We start from the raw sequence: 19527 nt of genomic DNA, 5'->3' as shown, positions 1-19527 counted from the left end.
TACTACAATAGAATAAGGGAGAAAGCCCATATATACTCAAGACAATTTTTTTATCAGTAAGTCCGATTTAGACTAATTTCAAGAATGTTACTAGTGTTGAACCCAGGAGTAAAATAGATTGTAGGATTGGTTATATTTTGCATGCTCTGGCTCAAATTGTAGCTTTATATAAGGAATAAAGATAGAAAGGCAAACTCTTCTGCCTGTTAACTAATTAAAGACGTTTTAGTCAATCATCTGAATTTCTGCTGAACAATTACTTAAACCTGCATACAGGGGAGGGGGGAACATTTCTATGAAACAAAGAGGTTGGGTTCTTTTTAGATAGTTATCTGTGTGGGTGTGACAAACAGACATTACTATTGTAGAAAAATTCCAGCTTCTCACATAAAGGATTGCTGCTTATGACCTGGTATGTGCTTGCATTAAATATGCTTTTTTTTTAAAAGGTCTATTTCCCCAGGAAGGGAGGGGTTGTTATCAGTTTATGTCAATTAATCAAATTGTTTTTTAGAGTCAATCTATCCAGCTGACAAAATGTTAGAGCACCTTTAAAAAAAATAGCTTTTTTCAGAAAGCCGAATAAAGGTTGGGAGGAAGTGATGATAAATCCATGTAATACTTTTGATGAGTGTCAGTACATTCGTTTGAACTTTTGTTTCATTCTGAGATTCTTCTATAGTTTCCTGTTTCTGCATGATTTAGATAATCTTCAGATTATCTGTGACTTCAGATAATTTCTGTGATCAAATTAAGGCAATATTTAAACTACTTTTTAAATGCCTGTTTACCAAGTGTTGAAAGATATGCTTAAGTATTTTAGGTTACAGTTGCTTGTAGATTTCATCTGGACTTGCAATAGTTGGATTCATTAAAGCAAAATAATTAATTCAGAAGTGATTTTATAAATATGAACTTTATACAGTATACTCTTCCATGTACCGTTCAATTCTCTAGAGAATATTTCATATACATGTACGTTGTGCCTATGCGCACATAGAGTTTAAAAATTGGGCTATTATGGGAGATCAAGACAGAGAAGAGCAACAAAGATGGTTAGGGAATTGGGAGGCTAAACCGTACAAAGAATAATTGCAGGAATTGAGTGTGTTTAGTTTAATGAAAAAAAGAACTGGGGTGGCATAGCAGCGTCGTTTTGAATAGTTTAGGGATTGCCACAAAGGGCAAGGGGTGGAAAGCAGGACAAGAATAGAAACTGATCAAGAGAAGCAATCTTAGAACTAAGGAGGAATTTCCTGATTGTGAGATCAATTAATGAGTCCAAAGGCTTGCCTCCAAAATCTGTGGATACTCCCAACGCTGGAAGTTTTTAAGAAGAGATTGGACAACCATTTGTCTAAAATTATATCGGGTTTCCTGCTTGAGCAGGGGGTTGGACTAGAAGACCTCCAAGGTCCCTTCCAACTCTGTTATTCTGTTATATATTTTTTCAGTGACACAACTCATTTCCTCTGGATTTCAGGATGCATTCAGGCCCAGTTTGGTGGTATTCTTAATAGCACCCTAACCTTTGGTTAGTTTTAAACTCGGTTAAGTACTTTTTGTGGCTCAGCATTTTATAGGAATCCAGCCAATGGCACTTACCTGACGTTAAGACAGAATTTAACACGTGCAAATCCAAGTTGGTCTAATCTGCAGTCCAAAATCAAGAACATCTCAATCAGCCTTTACTGGATGGGTTATGGAGTGAACAGGGGTCTTTCTACATGTATAGTTAAATTGAGAACTCTCACCAACCCCAGGGAGTTTTTGATTCCAAACCTAACATTATAAATAGTTGACTTTATACACATATATCTCAGTATTGTGTCCAAATGGACTCAAGTATGATCCTCCTTGGGTGGTTGTTGTTTTTTTACTGTCACGGGAACACTGCATCTCCTCGGGATATGGCAGGTGACAGGGAACTGTTTTTCCTTGATTAGAAATTTCCCTAGAACTGTCAAATTTACTGGGCAAAAGCATTTTTATACACTTTCAGCAAATTTTCCAAGTAATCATACAATCCAACAGGAAAAAGGAAGGATCTAGAAGATCATGTAGGAAGATCTAATGGCCTTTTGGGGGCCATGTGCTAAGATTATTTAGTGATTAAAAAATTACATTTTTCTTACTGCCATTTTAAAAAAGGATTTGTACTATTATGTATAATTAGGATGACAAAGACACACAGAATATATTTAAATGAAATGGAAGGTCTAATAATTCTGATAAAAACACATTAGTCTTTTTATAATAATTTACATTTGTAACCCCTCTGTACTATTAGTTGTGTACCAAGGGTGGGACAGGAAAAAAAAAAAAGTATTCCTGTCCTTTAAAAAAAAACACGGGACTTGACATTGTAAACCTGATTTTCTGAACTGATTTGACTAGATTTCTGACTAGTGCAAGAGAAAGGACTAAACAAGGCTGTAGGAAGCTCCGTTTTCTATCTGATACTATCTGGCAAAATCCAGCAAAAATAGAAACAAGCCCAGTTTATTAGTTTCAAGTTCACAATCTTAGTCTGCATGCTGGATTTAAAGAAAAATCCAGACCCTCCAGATGTAGAATTATATTGTACATTTTTGCTAGCTTTCTGTTATATGACTGTAATGAAATGTGACGCAATATGTTGTATTCAGCTGTGTGTGAATGAAAATTATGCTCGCGCTTAGCAAAGCAGTTAATGTGAACATGTGACATGCAATACATGTAAAGATTTTTTTATTTTCTGCCATTTTTCATGAAACCTCGAATAACTGTATACATGAACTGTGGTGGGGAGAAAAACCCCTTCCCCCACAGATTAGGTTAAAAATAAACACACCCACTATTTGCCATGAAATCCAGTGGTTTTTTGTTTTTACTTGTGCCTTTGTTTGAAATATTTTGAAAGTGTGTCATTAAGCACAACTGTTATGAAAAGATTCTAAGCAACATAAATGGGATAATATTCCAATCGGATGACTACCACGATAACCCCTTGAGCTATTGTCTTATTGGTATCATGCATTGCAGATTAACAGCCCCTTTCTGAGGGGGACAGGACAGGAAAGATGGAAAAATATGCAGAACTGCTCTAGTAGAATGATAGATTGAGACTTAATTCCCAGAATTTTGCTTTAATAGCTGCCTATATCCAGGTCATTTCAGTCTTGAGTCTATTCTTATTGGGAAAAAGGACCAAAGGACTTCATAGTATACAGGTGCTGATTTCATCATGGTGCAGAAGCCAATATTGATTTTAAATATTTTTGAAGTATTATACAGTTATTTTTAATAATAATAATAAACACTGGTTTTAAGGAAGTGTTGATAATTTTAATCAAATTATATATCCACTTTGGGAGTACTGCAAAGAAATCTTTGTATTTTTTTATTTAACAAAGCAACTGGAAAGTTGCATGTTTGTGCAACAAAATAGATTTTTGGCAATATAAGTATGTTAATGTCTGAGTTTTTCATAATCAGGAGGTTTGCTTCTTTTGTTTCTGCTGAAACGGAACTAAACAAAATATCCTTCTTTTGGTTTCTTTTTTGGTAAAACACAAATATATTACTTTGGAACCTTAAGGATGTAACATCTTGAGGCGCCATTCTTGAATATACCTGTATGTTATTTACTTAACCTGTCTTTATTTTTTTCTCAAGTATATGCCTAATGCAACTGTTTTGTCCTATTTCTGCACTATTTTAACAAGAAACATTTTGGAAATGTTAGCACATTTTTAAGTTTCACTATTTTAATATAAATGAAATAATAGTACAAAACTTTACAGATATTGTTTATTAAATGAAACTAGAAGCCAGTTAACATTTGCACTGAATGGTAAAATGAAACCTGAGCAGTTACGGTAGTTACACTGCTAATTTGGCCACCAGGTGTGCTTCAAAGAAAAGGTGTCAAGGCAACATTTTTGCAAGGCTTCCTTAATAAGTAACATGGGAATAACATTCAACCTGACAACACGGCTGAGCTGCAATACACCATTTATGTTCCAGAAGTTGCAGCAGGTATCCTTGCAGGGGTTGAGACATCTGGACCAGGAATGCCCAGCATGCCAATAAAATGCAGCAAAGTATTAAAAATTTTGGCTGCCCGTTTGAAAAATCGGAAGGAACTGATGTTTACGTATATAAGAACCAACTAAGACCACAAACAGGATTCAGTGTTTTATTATTTAATCCTTCAAAGGCTAATTGTGATCTTCTGAAGTACCAAGATGAGCCATTCTCTGGAGCAGAATTAAACAGAGAACGTCTGGAGGGCGAGATTAAAAGGGTCATTTGCCAAAAACACAACACTGTATTCACTTTGTCACATCAGCTGTACGTTTTTCCCCATGATCTATTCTGTGGACCTCCTTAATAAATCTTGAACATCAAAGACTATCTGTGACTTACAAAATGACCCTTTCTAATTCCCTTGACTCAAATCCCAGATTGATGAGGGGCTTCTTTACTACATACTGTTGTGGCTCCTTTTCCAACAAGGCAATCGCATGAAGCATGCATGGACCAAATAAGATTTGCCCTTTTTTAAAAAAAACAAAAAAAGATGCTCGCCATTATGTCAACAACCAAAAAGATTAAATTAAACACAGTCCATCAAAGGCTGAACCGAACGGTAGTTTAAAAATAAGAAAAAACAAAACAAAACCGTATTTAAAACTAGCAGAACTATGCCATGTTCTTAGGAGGGTCATCCTTGTTTCTTCGCTTTACATCCCAGTTATAAACTCTGGCCATATCTGAAAACAGAGATTAAGGAAGGTACGGTTCAAAAGCAGAGACAATTCCCTTGCATTTCCCTGCTGCGCTGACACTAAGGCAGGTTTGTTTATGAATATAAAGGGCTCCCCAATGGTGCTTAGGGAATAGGAAAGCGGATTTTCCCAAGCCAATGCCTTCCAGGTGGATTTCAAACTTCCATAACTCCACACCCAACACAGAAAGACCAAGAAATGCTGGTATCAAATTTCAAGGAGGCTTTTTCACTACCCCCCTGTAAAGTTCCCCATTTAGGACATCCCGGATATCTCCTGCTTGTTTGGAGAAGCAGCAATGCTCATTTGAATAAAATTGCTCTCAACTGAGAGGATAGAATATTGACAGCCAGATAGTTTATTTGTGTAGTTTTGAAAAATTTGCTGATATTTGTTTATAAGATCAACGGCTTCACCGTCTACTAAATGTAGACGTGGGCTGAAATTCTTTCCATATCTTGCTTAACTAGATGCTTATAATGATACAGGGATGATTATTCCAGGCTCCAATTCATTAGAAGAGAAAATCAATTATTCTTTTAACAAGCAGCCCAGTGAGAAAACAGCAACAATTCAAGAATGAGCATAGAGATGGGCAGAGAGAATAATCAGCCTACTCAGCAATGCAATGTATTTTCTATACCTGCTTCAGAAAAGATTCTATAAAAGACTGTTTGGAATTTCTCCTGAAAGGGCTCCCCCCACCCCTGCTGCAAATGTTGGAAACCACTGCTTGTAAGAGGAAAGAGCTTAAAGTCCAGATTGAATCTGCACACTATCAAAAAAAAAAAAAAAAAGAAAGTGATATGCAAGACAGAGGAGCTATGTTATCCACGATCGAGATAATACAGATCATTTTTTTCCCCACAGATCCTTCATTGGTTATGCATCCACTGTCTGTAAGTGGATTTGATGGTACCTGGCTCCGAGAGTCCACTTTGGCTGAAATACACAACAGAAATACAAGTCTTGGAACTGCAATTCCTTGACACCTGATACTGTGTGCAAATGCAATGAACAAGCAGAGGTACGCACAAGACCATTCCAACCTAATATTTGAACCTCAGAAAGGATACTGACTTCTGTCGTTGTAAACTGATCTCTAAGGAAATCCAGATCTTCTTCTAGGGACTCGAGGTTTTTTGTAGCTGTGCTAAGGTTTTTTTCTAGCAGTGCCTGGGCTTCATCAATATCGTATTCCAGCATAACATTGGCCTAAGGGCAGCATTAAAATGAAAACATAGTTTTATGATTCCTTAAAGTCAAGGTAGAGTTGAAGCTTAGCTTTTGCCATCTGGAAGATGCTGGCCTTATACTTATGCTCTAGGCATGTAATTGGGATTAAGGACAGTGACCTCTGAGTTTGCCCATTCCTCTCTACTGGTTTTGCTGAACTTAATACCAGTTATCAGCAAACACCCGTGGAACCAGAAACCTGACTCCTAACAGATTAATGAATCTTGAAAACTGCAAAAATAATGGATGCAGGTAATCTTCGAACTGTGCCACGAAGATGAGAATCACATTACTGAACAGCAACTTTAATTCATACATTGTTTCAGGGTATAACTTTCTGTTTATTTCCAAACTGGCAAACTATGTTTTACAATGAAGCCATGGAAGAGAATTACACATTATAGTTTGCCGTATCGGACATAATAAACAGAAAATAATAAAAAAGCAAGAGTTTCAAAGTTTATTCTCAAACATCAAAGCAAAGTTTGGTGTCAGCATCTAAAATAAGTTTACTAAAATAACATCCCAGGGCTCCCTTTGAAAGTGGCGTAGGTTTTCTAGTTATTTAAAACAAAACTAGTGCTGCCTTGAAAGACAGAGATTCCTACCATGTAAGCAAATACGTTACATTTAATTTTTACTAGAAAATTCCCAATAGGTTACAACCATATTTAGAACTAAAATACATTCAGCATCGGAAGAGATGCTTCACTTTCTACTAATTACTTACCCCTAACCAAAGACAAACTTTATCTGTAGGAGGAACTGATGCTTTACAGTAGACATTATCTGCCAATAAGAATCTGGTTTCCATCAGATCTGTAGATTCCTTTGGAAAAGGTAAATCAACATAATCAAAGCAATGGTCTATAGAGTACTTTTAATTTTATACCATGATGAAAGCTAACCTGTTTGTTATAACTAATGGCGTAGTGATATGCACAAGATAGGATATTTCACTGAATTTATCTAGGAACAATGCTGCTTAGAGCGAGTGAATTATTTTATTTTTCAATTGGACACGGACAACGATGCTATATTTCCAAAGGCATTCACTCAGATAAACATTCAAAAGTGCTTAGGTTTAGCCGTAAAATAGGGCACGACTCGCTTACCTATGGAATTCTGGGCCCAATTGTGGTTGTAAATCAAGGACTGCTTGTACTTACCTTTTTCTTCTGCATGTGTTTTAAGATCTCTAATGTCTGTTTAATTTCAGGAATTTGACTTTTTAATCTGTAAAATAAAACATTTTAAATATTATTTTTATCGTTCTTTATTTGGGAAAAAACATCCAACATTTTGATTCAGACTAAAAATGTACAAAGTGAGGGCAAGGAAGAGGACCTTGACAGAAATTCTACAGGAATCTTGACAGAAATATACAGTAACTGTTACCGAGGCAAAAGAGGCAAAGCATTTTTTAAATCCTGAAAGATGAGATAACATTCAGAAGTGGTTCAGGCACACTTTCCTGATTCACTGGAAGAAAAAAAAGGGGGATAGAAGTACAGCACAATCCAACTTGCAAAACTGTGGCATTATAGCCAATCTTAAGTAGTTTTGTTTTAAGCCTTCTATAGAATTGATTTCCTGGACAGTCCAACTAGTGAGACAGCGGATATTAAACTTTCTCTTAGGAAGAAAACAGCTGAGTCACAAATAAGTTACTTGCACATACCATTGTGACTATGCACGACAACCCCTCACACAGCACATAAAAATAATTCTCTTCAGATATAAATGTAAGAACTAGGACCTACTGTCAGTTTACTTGCCTCTGAGCTGATACAGCTTTTTTTAATTTTTAAAATAACTTTCAGCGTTCCCTATTACTGAATGGGGAATAAGCATCAAAAGCTCTGCTTGTGGCAGAATAATTTACTGTATTTTAGTGCATTTTATGCAATTTCTTCCGATAACCTCAAATGTGTTTCAGGACACACAACATATAGATGTGTCCTTATGAATATCTGAAAATTAGTAAGCACGAAGTTAGTTATAAATACCATAACCTAGATGGATATGATTGGAGGACTTCCTGTAGTGTAGAGGGAATAAGTTATCTATTAAAACATACATATTTCAGTTGCTATAAAGATGTATGTATGTATGTATGTATGTATGCATGCATGCAAATATGACTGGAAAGAAAGAAATGTCTGAAAAGTGTAATGAAATAATTTACACCATATTATGCTTGGCAGAGAAGAATCCAAATTTTAGAACAGCCCTTGTAAAAGTTATTGTAAACATACCCACCTTCTTTTCTTCTGGGCAAGATTAAGCTCCATAAATTTATATTTTTGATACTGTTCATCCAGCTTCTTGAGAACTACATCTGCAGTTTCATTTCCTGGTTGTTTCATGAAGGAATCTACATCTTCCTTAGAGTAATAATACACATATATGGTTAATTCCAAAAACACAACATCAGAACTGATGAGCCAATAATTCAAACCCTTTCACTTTTTTCACATCATGGCAAGAAGGATTGGCAAAAATTGGAAAATTGGACCACCAAATGCTCTTGGGTCTGCTCTTCAAAATCACTTCCACCTACTGGTTCAACTTAGTCTTTCTGGTTAGCTGAGAGGGAAGCAAACCCTGATGGACAAGAAAAACAAAGCACAGAACTCCTAGAAAATATAGACCGATTCATGCTCTTTCCTAGGCAATTACACAATATGTTTCTTCCAGAAAGTTTCCTGTCTTCCCAGACTGGTCCAAACCAAAGCATTACATCATAATGGAGTTAACTCTCTCTCTGCTTACCAAATTGGTTGGGAAACCTTGGACTGATTATTATCCCTCTGCTTAGCATATTTCATGAAAGACTTTTTTTTTAAAAAAAGAACAGCAGTCAATAGAAAGGATGCTACATTCTAGGAAAGATGGAAAATGAGTTATGTTACAACCAAGAAAGTATTTTCTGCATTAAACCTGCCATTCAGGTTTGTGATACAGGAGCTTAAAACAAGGAACCAATCTGGCTCCTTCAGCACCTGAAGATAAATATTGACAAGAATCGTGTTTTTTGGGGGGGCGGGGTTGTTGTTTTTTTTTGTGCCTTTAGTAGCTTTCCTCTGGTGGCTTTCTGGATGATTCCTGCAGTCTGTTTTGCCTTGCCTTCTTCCTGGGTTGAGACTGACTGGGACCACAGTTAACTGGCTAGCTTTGTGTCTAAGGTTGTGTCTAAGGTTGGATAGCTTTGTGTCTGGGGCCTAGCCTTGTACCGAAGCCACAATCCCTAAATGGCTCTTTATTGAAAGTGGTTTGTGCTTGCTTGTCACACTGCTTTCTTCACAAGGCTATGAGAGAGGGACTGTCCCCAGATCTTCCAATTATCTTCATTTCATAGGCAGGACTGGAACTCAAGTCTCCCGATTCCTAGTCTGGTGCCTTCAATCCCAATGCCAAAATGACTGCCTTTGCTTTTAAGTCAAGTCTTGACTCTGAGCAATTGCCTAGACAAGTCCCTGCAGGGGCTCTTTTCAGAACCAAGGTTTTTGGAACTGCTTTGCCAATGCTGACTCCTTGGAGACGAGGGAGAATGAGCGGCCCAGAATCACCCAGCGGGCAAGGCTAGAACTCACCATCTCCTGGTGATTGGCCCAATGACACCCAGCTGGCTTTTATGCCTAAGACAGGACTAGAACTCAGTTTCCCGACTGGGCCAAGAGGTACCAGCTAGCTTTTGTGCCTAAGGCAGGACTAGAACTCACTTTCTCCTGGTGATTGGCCCAAAGCCACCCAGCTGGCTTTCATGCCTAAGACAGGATTAGAACTCAGTTTCCTGATTGGGCCAAGAGGTACCAGCTAGCTTTTGTGCCTAAGGCAGGACTAGAACTCACCATCTCCTGGTGATTGGCCCAAAGCCATCCAGCTGGCTTTCATGCCTAAGACAGGACTAGAACTCAGTTTCCCGACTGGGCCAAGAGGTACCAGCTAGCTTTTGTGCCTAAGGCAGGACTAGAACTCACTTTCTCCTGGTGATTGGCCCAAGGCCACCCAGCTGGCTTTCATGCCTAAGACAGGATTAGAACTCAGTTTCCTGATTGGGCCAAGAGGTACCAGCTAGCTTTTGTGCCTAAGGCAGGACTAGAACTCACCATCTCCTGGTGATTGGCCCAATGACACCCAGCTGGCTTTTATGCCTAAGACAGGACTAGAACTCAGTTTCCCGACTGGGCCAAGAGGTACCAGCTAGCTTTTGTGCCTAAGGCAGGACTAGAACTCACTTTCTCCTGGTGATTGGCCCAAAGCCACCCAGCTGGCTTTCATGCCTAAGACAGGATTAGAACTCAGTTTCCTGATTGGGCCAAGAGGTACCAGCTAGCTTTTGTGCCTAAGGCAGGACTAGAACTCACCATCTCCTGGTGATTGGCCCAAAGCCATCCAGCTGGCTTTCATGCCTAAGACAGGACTAGAACTCAGTTTCCCGACTGGGCCAAGAGGTACCAGCTAGCTTTTTGTGCCTAAGGCAGGACTAGAACTCACTTTCTCCTGGTGATTGGCCCAAGGCCACCCAGCTGGCTTTCATGCCTAAGACAGGATTAGAACTCAGTTTCCTGATTGGGCCAAGAGGTACCAGCTAGCTTTTGTGCCTAAGGCAGGACTAGAACTCACCATCACCTGGTGATTGGCCCAAAGCCATCCAGCTGGCTTTCATGCCTAAGACAGGACTAGAACTCAGTTTCCCGACTGGGCCAAGAGGTACCAGCTAGCTTTTGTGCCTAAGGCAGGACTAGAACTCACTTTCTCCTGGTGATTGGCCCAAAGCCATCCAGCTGGCTTTCATGCCTAAGACAGGATTAGAACTCAGTTTCCTGATTGGGCCAAGAGGTACCAGCTAGCTTTTGTGCCTAAGGCAGGACTAGAACTCACCATCTCCTGGTGATTGGCCCAAAGCCATCCAGCTGGCTTTCATGCCTAAGACAGGACTAGAACTCAGTTTCCCGACTGGGCCAAGAGGTACCAGCTAGCTTTTGTGCCTAAGGCAGGACTAGAACTCACTTTCTCCTGGTGATTGGCCCAAGGCCACCCAGCTGGCTTTCATGCCTAAGACAGGATTAGAACTCAGTTTCCTGATTGGGCCAAGAGGTACCAGCTAGCTTTTGTGCCTAAGGCAGGACTAGAACTCACCATCTCCTGGTGATTGGCCCAAAGCCATCCAGCTGGCTTTCATGCCTAAGACAGGACTAGAACTCAGTTTCCCGACTGGGCCAAGAGGTACCAGCTAGCTTTTGTGCCTAAGGCAGGACTAGAACTCACTTTCTCCTGGTGATTGGCCCAAAGCCATCCAGCTGGCTTTCATGCCTAAGACAGGATTAGAACTCAGTTTCCTGATTGGGCCAAGAGGTACCAGCTAGCTTTTGTGCCTAAGGCAGGACTAGAACTCACCATCTCCTGGTGATTGGCCCAAAGCCATCCAGCTGGCTTTCATGCCTAAGACAGGACTAGAACTCAGTTTCCCGACTGGGCCAAGAGGTACCAGCTAGCTTTTGTGCCTAAGGCAGGACTAGAACTCACTTTCTCCTGGTGATTGGCCCAAGGCCACCCAGCTGGCTTTCATGCCTAAGACAGGATTAGAACTCAGTTTCCTGATTGGGCCAAGAGGTACCAGCTAGCTTTTGTGCCTAAGGCAGGACTAGAACTCACCATCACCTGGTGATTGGCCCAAAGCCATCCAGCTGGCTTTCATGCCTAAGACAGGACTAGAACTCAGTTTCCCGACTGGGCCAAGAGGTACCAGCTAGCTTTTGTGCCTAAGGCAGGACTAGAACTCACTTTCTCCTGGTGATTGGCCCAAAGCCATCCAGCTGGCTTTCATGCCTAAGACAGGATTAGAACTCAGTTTCCTGATTGGGCCAAGAGGTACCAGCTAGCTTTTGTGCCTAAGGCAGGACTAGAACTCACCATCTCCTGGTGATTGGCCCAAAGCCATCCAGCTGGCTTTCATGCCTAAGACAGGACTAGAACTCAGTTTCCCGACTGGGCCAAGAGGTACCAGCTAGCTTTTGTGCCTAAGGCAGGACTAGAACTCACTTTCTCCTGGTGATTGGCCCAAGGCCACCCAGCTGGCTCTCACACCTAAGGCAAGACTAGAACTCATAGTCTCCCGGTTCCCAGCCTGCTTTCTCTGAACTCCTGAGCCAAGCTAGCTCTTGACCCGCTCATCTTCCACAAACTTCCACAATCTCCCTTTAAAACCACTTTCAGTCCCACCCTTACACTGCAGGGCCCCAAAGCCACGCAGGAAAACTGAGCTCCCCACAGCCTAGAAGATTCGCTTCCAGCCTTTACCTGCTGGGGATGCTCCCCCAAAGCGAGGAAAGAGGCACCAGCCAGACGCCTGCTGCAGCTGGACACCCTGGATCTATATAGAAGCAAAACTGGACTAGCTCCTTTATACGAAACTGCTTTATTTATTTCGTTTAGATCCTGCCTTTATTGTTATTATTATATTTTTACAAATAATTCAAGCTGCCTAGAGCAGACCCAGAGCAAGATAGGGGGGCAAATAAATTGAACAAGCCAATAAAGTGTCGCGCATACCTACGACGCCTCCTCCTCTTATTTACCCCACAACAACAACCCTGTGAGGTGGGCTGGGCTGAAAGAGAGAGACGGATTGGTCCGTGAAGGTCTTTGAACAGAATGAGCCTCTACCTTCAAGAGCAGTATACCGGTAAATTAGGCAGCCGACGCCCCCCCCCAAATCACTTCTTTCCCAAGAAATGGGGCCTTTCCATCCAAGGACAAGCACCGAGTAGCCTCGCCGATCCCGGCCGGAGAGGAGCCTCCATGGAGACAGGCAGTCTACCTCCAACGCCCGGCCGCGCGGGCCCTAACCGCCCCTGACAGAAACGGAGCGCGCATGCGCAGGAGAAAGCGGGCGGTTGGAACGCCGCCGTTGCCTTTCCCCCCGGCCCGGCCCGCTTCGCCAAACCTTTCCCCCCCGCTCCCTTTCTTACGACGAAAACGGCCTCGGGGATGCCCAGGTGACCCCTCTTGCCGACGTCGCCGGTGCCGCTCGCCGGGCCGTCGCCACAAACCGCCTCGCCGCCGGTGGCCGCCGCCATCTTGGGGAGGGAAGGCGACCGCGGCTGGCGCGCGCCGTCACGCCCGCACCCGCATGCGCGGTTGGAGGCAAAGGCGTGCAAGGAGGCGGGGGGGGCGTTACCGGGTGTCACAATCGAGGCGGGGCCCCTGACGCTCCTATTGGCTGAAGGAGGCGCGCGCTCGCCCGGCGCCCGGGGATTTTTGCTCGGGGAGTGGTCGCTGGCCGGAGAGGGCGTCCCCGACTGGGATCAGGCTCCTTCGCTGGAGTGGTGGCTCTTTGGAACAAGCCGGAATGGACCGGTTAATGGGAGAAGTCGTTGCCGAGCTGGCTAAGGCTGAAATGCATCGGAAGGACAAGAGCAGGTTGCAATGCATCCATCCATCCCTTCGTTGCAATGTCAGTTCAAATGCAAACGCTGAGCTGCTGCACCGAGAGACAAAATTCCTTGCACGTCCAGTTTCGCTTGGCCAATAAAAGAATACTCTCTCCTCTCTTCCAGATACGTAATTGCAAAAATTGACCTTTTAGCGTTTTCCACCTTCTTTCTTGTGTTGGGGCGATGCGGGGTGACCTGACATCCTCATTGCATCCTCCGATGCACTGCCCTTCAAATATGCGTTTGCTCGGTGTGGGGTGTTAAGTCGTTTTTTTCTCTGGACACGAAGGGCATCTATCCGTAAGAATTTTGGGACGTTTTAAAAACGCCAATGGCACTAGAAAGGTGCAAAGAAGCTATGAACTCCACTTCCCTGCAGAGCCCGAGTTTGTAGGCAGCACTTCATTCATGCCTGCTGCAATCCAGGGACTTTTGTAGTCCAAACAAACACAGGGGCCAAAATTTTGCAAAAACAAATTGCAAACACTTTGGGGTGAGGGGCAGAAAAACACAGGGAATAACAAACATATTAACCCTTGCACCCTTCCCCCCAAAAAAACTTCCAAGGAAAAAAATTGTTCTGCTGCCCAAAGGCATATGACCTCGGTTTGCACCATCCCATGTCAACCCAGTGTTGGTTCCCAAATCACTAAATGTGCCTCTTTAAACACACACACACACACACACACCCTAGGCCAAGGGGATATTAAAAAAAAAGACATCTTTTGCTTCTTTTTGGAACCCTTGCTTCCCGTTCTTCTTGTATATTTATGAGACCGTTTCCCATTCTCTAATTTTAAAGACCCAGCTCTTGGGAAAAGGCTTCTAAATGCTGGGAAAGGAGGAAGAAAAAGATGATGACAGCAACAAGGTGGAGGGACTCGGCTGCAGCATTGAGGGAAGGGACCGACTGGCTTGGAAGGGTCGATCTGTTTTCTAAAGCACCTGAAGGCCGGGCAAGAAGTCATGCCTGGAAACTGAACAGAGAGAAGCAACCTAAAACCAAGGGGAAACTTCTGATTGTGAGAACGATCAGCCAGTGGGACGGCTTGCCTCCAAGAATGTATAAGGGTCTTCTTCCACATTGGAGGCTTTTAAGAAGGGACTGGACAATCATTTGTCTAAAAGGGTATAGGTTCTCCCCCTTGAGCAGAGGGCTGGGTTAGAAGATCTCCAAGGTCCCTTCCAATTCTGTATTCAGATTAGGGACAGATCATTGTGGAGAAAATTGCTAGGACTTGAAAATGACTTGATAAACAGGTCAATTTTAGAATTAAAGGACGTGGATACCTATGCAGCAGTGATGGGAAGCAGAATCTGCTTTGCTTTCCAGGCCCTTTGAAGTAATCTTAATGAGGCATCATCTAGAGTGGTTGGACTACAACTCCCATCACATATAATGTGTAATATGAGACAAACTGCAGGCCATCTAATTTAGCAAAGACTGATGCTAGAATTGCTCAAAAATTACTTTCTGAAAATTAGTTCAAGCCCCACATTAGTTCTTCTTTCCGGACACCGTTGAAGGATTGTTAGGCACAGTCTCTTCCGCTAAAGGTTTACAATATATTAGATTAACATGATTGAATCATCTAAGGAAAGGCATTTTTTTTATTTTTTGAAAAAGCTTTCCTCTTCAACAGCACTGTAGGGACTCAGCAACTGACTAGCTAATGTTTCAGTTGTGCAAAATTAAAAATTATCAAATTGAATACAAAACAGAGCCAAAATACTTTGTGCCAAAGTTTATTTTCCAAAACCTGTTTCTTTAACAAAATGGAGTCTATACAATAGTCTCAACCACTTCTTTGTTTTATATGCTGTCAAGCCAGTTAGCGCCAGAATCTTTGAAGTGTTAACATGGCAAACAAAATATTTCAGAAAAATATTTGGGGGTAGGGGGGTGTTTAAACTGAAAGTTTGTGATGGCTAGATGTGTTCTCCAACACTTTTGCAATCTAACATGAGCTGGACAAAATAAATACTTTGAGAAGTACAAACAGAAAATCACAATATACTTAATTATATTTCAAATGTTGAACAAAAATGTCAACTTAGAAAAACATTTCAAATATGAAAAAATACAAACACTTTTGCAGAAATTCATTAAGCATTTTCAAAATAAAGGTTACATTCCTTCAATAGTGCCTTACTGACACAAAAAACATCTTGGAATTTTAATTGTACTTGGATTTTAGGCTTACAATGACTTCAAATAAGATCTACATACAAGTATCGATCCTGGTAAATAGCAATTTACAACTAAATGGTTCAAGTTGTTTTCACTAGAACTACTGTATGAAGTTCATAATAATTTCAGTTAATGAATGAAAGAAATTGGTGTGAATAACCGTACATTTCTATTATATTCTAGTTGAATATTTTGTTATTTGGCTAGAGATACTCAGACAACATACAATATCTTTATCATCCGTTACCCAAGTAATATTGCAACTACTGCTGGCCTTTGAATTCTAAAAAATATGCATTTTGGAGAACCAAAACAAAAATCTTATGTAAGGTTTTCCACTTACTGCCTTTATACTCAACAGTTGGGTATTTTTTCTGAATATCATTGGCTTCCTATAGGAAAGAGCTGTAGGGTACCAAGGAGACCTCAAATTGCAGGCTTTACTTGCAAAGTATCTTTACCTGTATTTCCAGGTTTGTCACAACCAAAGTAATTGTATTGGTAGTACAGATACATACTTTGTAAAACAATGGCTCACAGGTTAGCTAGAATTACAAGATGGACAATTTGCCACAATTTACCCTGCTTCCACCAATATTGGGTATGTGTGTCATTGGCTCACCAAGTTCACCGATAGAAATGACAGGCAACGTTCTCTCCTTGGCTGTGCCAATCTTCTTTTGCAGGGAGTTTGTCTGGCACCGAGACAAGCACAGAAGGGGTTTTCTACCAGCTGTAGTTGTGAGGTTGATTTAGCTCACTTTTCCTGGCTCTTTAACAAAAAAGGGCCCTACAAACTATAGACACCATGAGAAATATGAGTTGCATTTTATGTGCTTCTAAAAAAGGGGGGGTGGGGGTGTTTAGGGGCAAAGCTGCAACGCTTTCCTAAATACTGCTATTTATACAGGGAACTCTGATGCTTTTGGCAAACTTGGCGGTTTCACAACAGAATCAGTACCTAGCCAATCTTAGCTGAACTAAAAAAAAAAAAACCCCTTAGGATCAGTATTTGGATGTACTAAGTAGAAATTAGAATTAAAATCAGCCAGGCTGTAGATTAGAGAGGAAGTTACACATACAACACGTCCAAATTAGGCAGCCACAAAACACTTCCACAAAGCTATCACAAAATGTCCACTTAATCTTCAGGAGCTAAGACTGACTCAAGGGGTCCTTCATCTTTTGGCACAGATTTTTTTCCCCTTTTGAGCAGGTCTTCTGTGGGGCATGTCTTGCCCTCCTCACTGCATATCAGTATTTTGATCCACACCCTGTTCTACCTGACAACTATTTAAAAATGAAAGTAGGAAATGTGTCCTTGATTATTTCCCTTCGCCCTTCCAACTCTGCTAATCAACCATCTGGATCAGTGTTTCTCAACCATGGCCAACTTTAAGATGTCTAGACTGCAACCCCCAGAATTCCCCAGGCAGTTTTCTGACTGGAAAATTCTGGGAGCTGAAGTCCACACAGGTTACTGTGGTTGAGAAACACTTATTCTAGATAGAGAGGCTCAAACAGAAGTCCACTGCCAGACGCACGCCAAACACCAAACCAGTCCCTGCCTTCCCACGTGAACAGAGTGCTCAACAGCAGCCCCCATCAGTATGAGTAACAGTAAAGGATGCTGAGAAGTAGCATCATCTTGGAAGACTATTCAGAAGCTGCTCACTGCAAGCTTGCTGATGGGCATGTGCTCCACTAATTCAGCCTGGTGAGTTAGATCAAGACTAAACTACTTTCATTGCACTCTTACCCTGTTTGAGTGGGAATCACACTGCAATCCTTCTCAGCGGGATTTAAAAGTCATTACTATAATCTGAGTCCAATTCTACATATGGCCTAAAATCTGCTTTAAAGCTTAGCTAAACTGGAAGAAACACTTGTGGGGAGGAATCGGAGTGACAAAATTGCTGCACTGGCTCAGGGATTCTGGGAGTTGAAGTCCACAGGTCATAAAGGGGCCATAGTTGCCCAGCCCTGCTCTAAACCCTACAACCATTGGATACACAAACACATCCAAAGATTTATCAGTTTTGCAGAATACTACAGAAACATCTGTGAAAGGCTGGGACAAAGGGAGAAGAGAGGCTGCACCAGTTATTACAAATTTAAAATGAGTGTCAGACACCCTTAGAGAAAATTGAATGACACAATACATTTTTCAATCGGTACCTGACAATCAAGAAGTCAGAGTACACCAGAATCAGATGCAACCTTTCTATTTCTAAACATTTTCTAGAAACTGCAGTGAAAACATGTAGTTTCTCTAACTCAAAAATATAATCTTTAGAATGGAAATAAGCAAGCAGTACACAAAGCATTTCAGCATTATCCACAAAATGTAGACTACTTGAGGAAAAAAGGATTCTCTTTCATTACAAATAAAAGCACTGATCCACAGTGCATTCTACTTAAAAGCTGATATCCCAACAAATTCTCAAACCACACCTGAAAAAAAGAGCAAAACAAACCAAAAAAGCAAAACAAAATCAGATTCTGTACACCCTGTATTCAATTTTAAAGATAATATTTCAACACACACACCCTCAAATAGTCTTGCCTTAAAAAATGGTACTTATCCTTACTATATACAGAGGACTAAAAATATTTATTGTTCTTTGTAAAATGTATTATTTAGAAAGAGGAACCTTCAATTCGGAACAGACTTTTTCAAGTATGACAAAATCTAACTTTCCCATTTAGGGCCAGCAATGGGATGAGAAGGACAGTCTGACTGGGATGCCAACATGCCAGAGGCCAATCAGGAGACACAGACAGGGCTTTGCTCCAAAATGTTAGTACTGGGCAAATGTCAGTATTGAAACCAGCTGCAAGGATGTTTCTCTACACCAAGTTGATTTCTAGCATCAAAGAACAACTGTTGGGGAAGCGGGCAAAGGTATTTAGAAGATGGCCCAGGGAGACGGGAGGGAAGGCCACTTCATTTCTGGATGCCATTTTAAGGCTGACTATAAGACCATATACATGCCCACCATCCTATGAGAGGTATTGCCACTGTGCATGGTACACACTAGGGTGCTCAGCAGCATTTTCTAGAATCTCACTCAACTTCCTAAAAGCCAGGCAGCAGCCCAACTGTCCCCAGCTCTGCCTAACAGCTTAACATGGAGCTGCCTCTGTGGAAAGGTTCCAAACAAGCATCCGGCCATCTTCAGATCCATCCTGCTTCTCTTGGAAAAAATCAAAACCCAAATGTTTTGTTAGTATTGTAAGGGGGAAACAAGAAATGACGTTGACATACAAAACCTTATTAATGTGTGTATGTGCAATACAGAGACCTCCTTTTCTTTTGACAAACATCATCTCTGAATATCTGCAGTTCATTTTGTTCTGCTATCTTAATTTTGGCAAATCATAAAAGCAGTATTGACAGCTAAACCCAGGACGTCCCAATTTCAAATGGAGATTACTTGCAAACAAGTCCTGCTGGACTTAACTGGGCTGATTTCCCAGTAAATAATAATAGGTGGCAGAAAACAGGCACATTCATCTTAATTTGGGTTGGTTTTTCTTTTTTCTTTAAATAGAAACTTTAAATTCATCACTGATCTAAAAAGAACATTGTAATGGGAAGCATCCTCTCTTATAGCAAACATTTGAGAAGTAGAAACATTTGCAGTAAAAATGTTAATGGGTGAAATATTACATTCATTACATTACTATTCTTTAGCATCACCAGTATATTTACAAGTACGTGTTCAATACTGGATAGGCAAATGCCAATTTTGAACATGATTTTTCTCCTTAAATTTATTATTATTTTTATATACTTCATTACTGTGGAGCACACAGGAACACAAAGATGGAACTTCCTAGTCCCTCTTTAAAGCAGCGGCGTCTTTTCCTGAGGCCTGAGCAA

The 19527-nt window shown here is 41.1% G+C and overlaps 1 protein-coding gene across 4 annotated transcripts; it reads right to left on the bottom strand.

Moving 5' to 3' along the window:
- Positions 1 to 3778: 3778 nt before the first annotated feature.
- On the bottom strand, positions 3779 to 13162 carry VBP1 (VHL binding protein 1). 4 transcript variants are annotated; one of them, XM_087940937.1, is made up of 7 exons: positions 12986 to 13162; positions 12567 to 12624; positions 8271 to 8395; positions 7178 to 7244; positions 6739 to 6837; positions 5849 to 5987; positions 3779 to 4757 (listed from the first exon to the last, which is right to left on the bottom strand). In XM_087940937.1, the coding sequence occupies exons 3-7, from the start codon at positions 8375 to 8377 to the stop codon at positions 4687 to 4689; spliced, it is 483 nt and encodes a 160-aa protein (XP_087797063.1). In that variant the 5' UTR covers positions 8378 to 8395; positions 12567 to 12624; positions 12986 to 13162; the 3' UTR covers positions 3779 to 4686. The 4 variants fall into 4 exon arrangements, with proteins under 4 accessions (XP_087797063.1, XP_087797064.1, XP_026558855.1 ...); XM_087940938.1 differs by having other exon boundaries at positions 8271 to 8391; XM_026703070.2 differs by lacking the exon at positions 12567 to 12624 and having other exon boundaries at positions 8271 to 8391.
- Positions 13163 to 19527: the final 6365 nt, after the last annotated feature.

The sequence above is a fragment of the Pseudonaja textilis genome, chromosome 12 (assembly GCF_049901715.1).
Source record: "Pseudonaja textilis isolate UNSWEBS1 chromosome 12, rPseTex1.2, whole genome shotgun sequence".
NCBI classification, from domain to species: Eukaryota; Metazoa; Chordata; class Lepidosauria; order Squamata; family Elapidae; genus Pseudonaja; species Pseudonaja textilis.
This window is presented reverse-complemented; position numbering and strand designations above follow the sequence as displayed.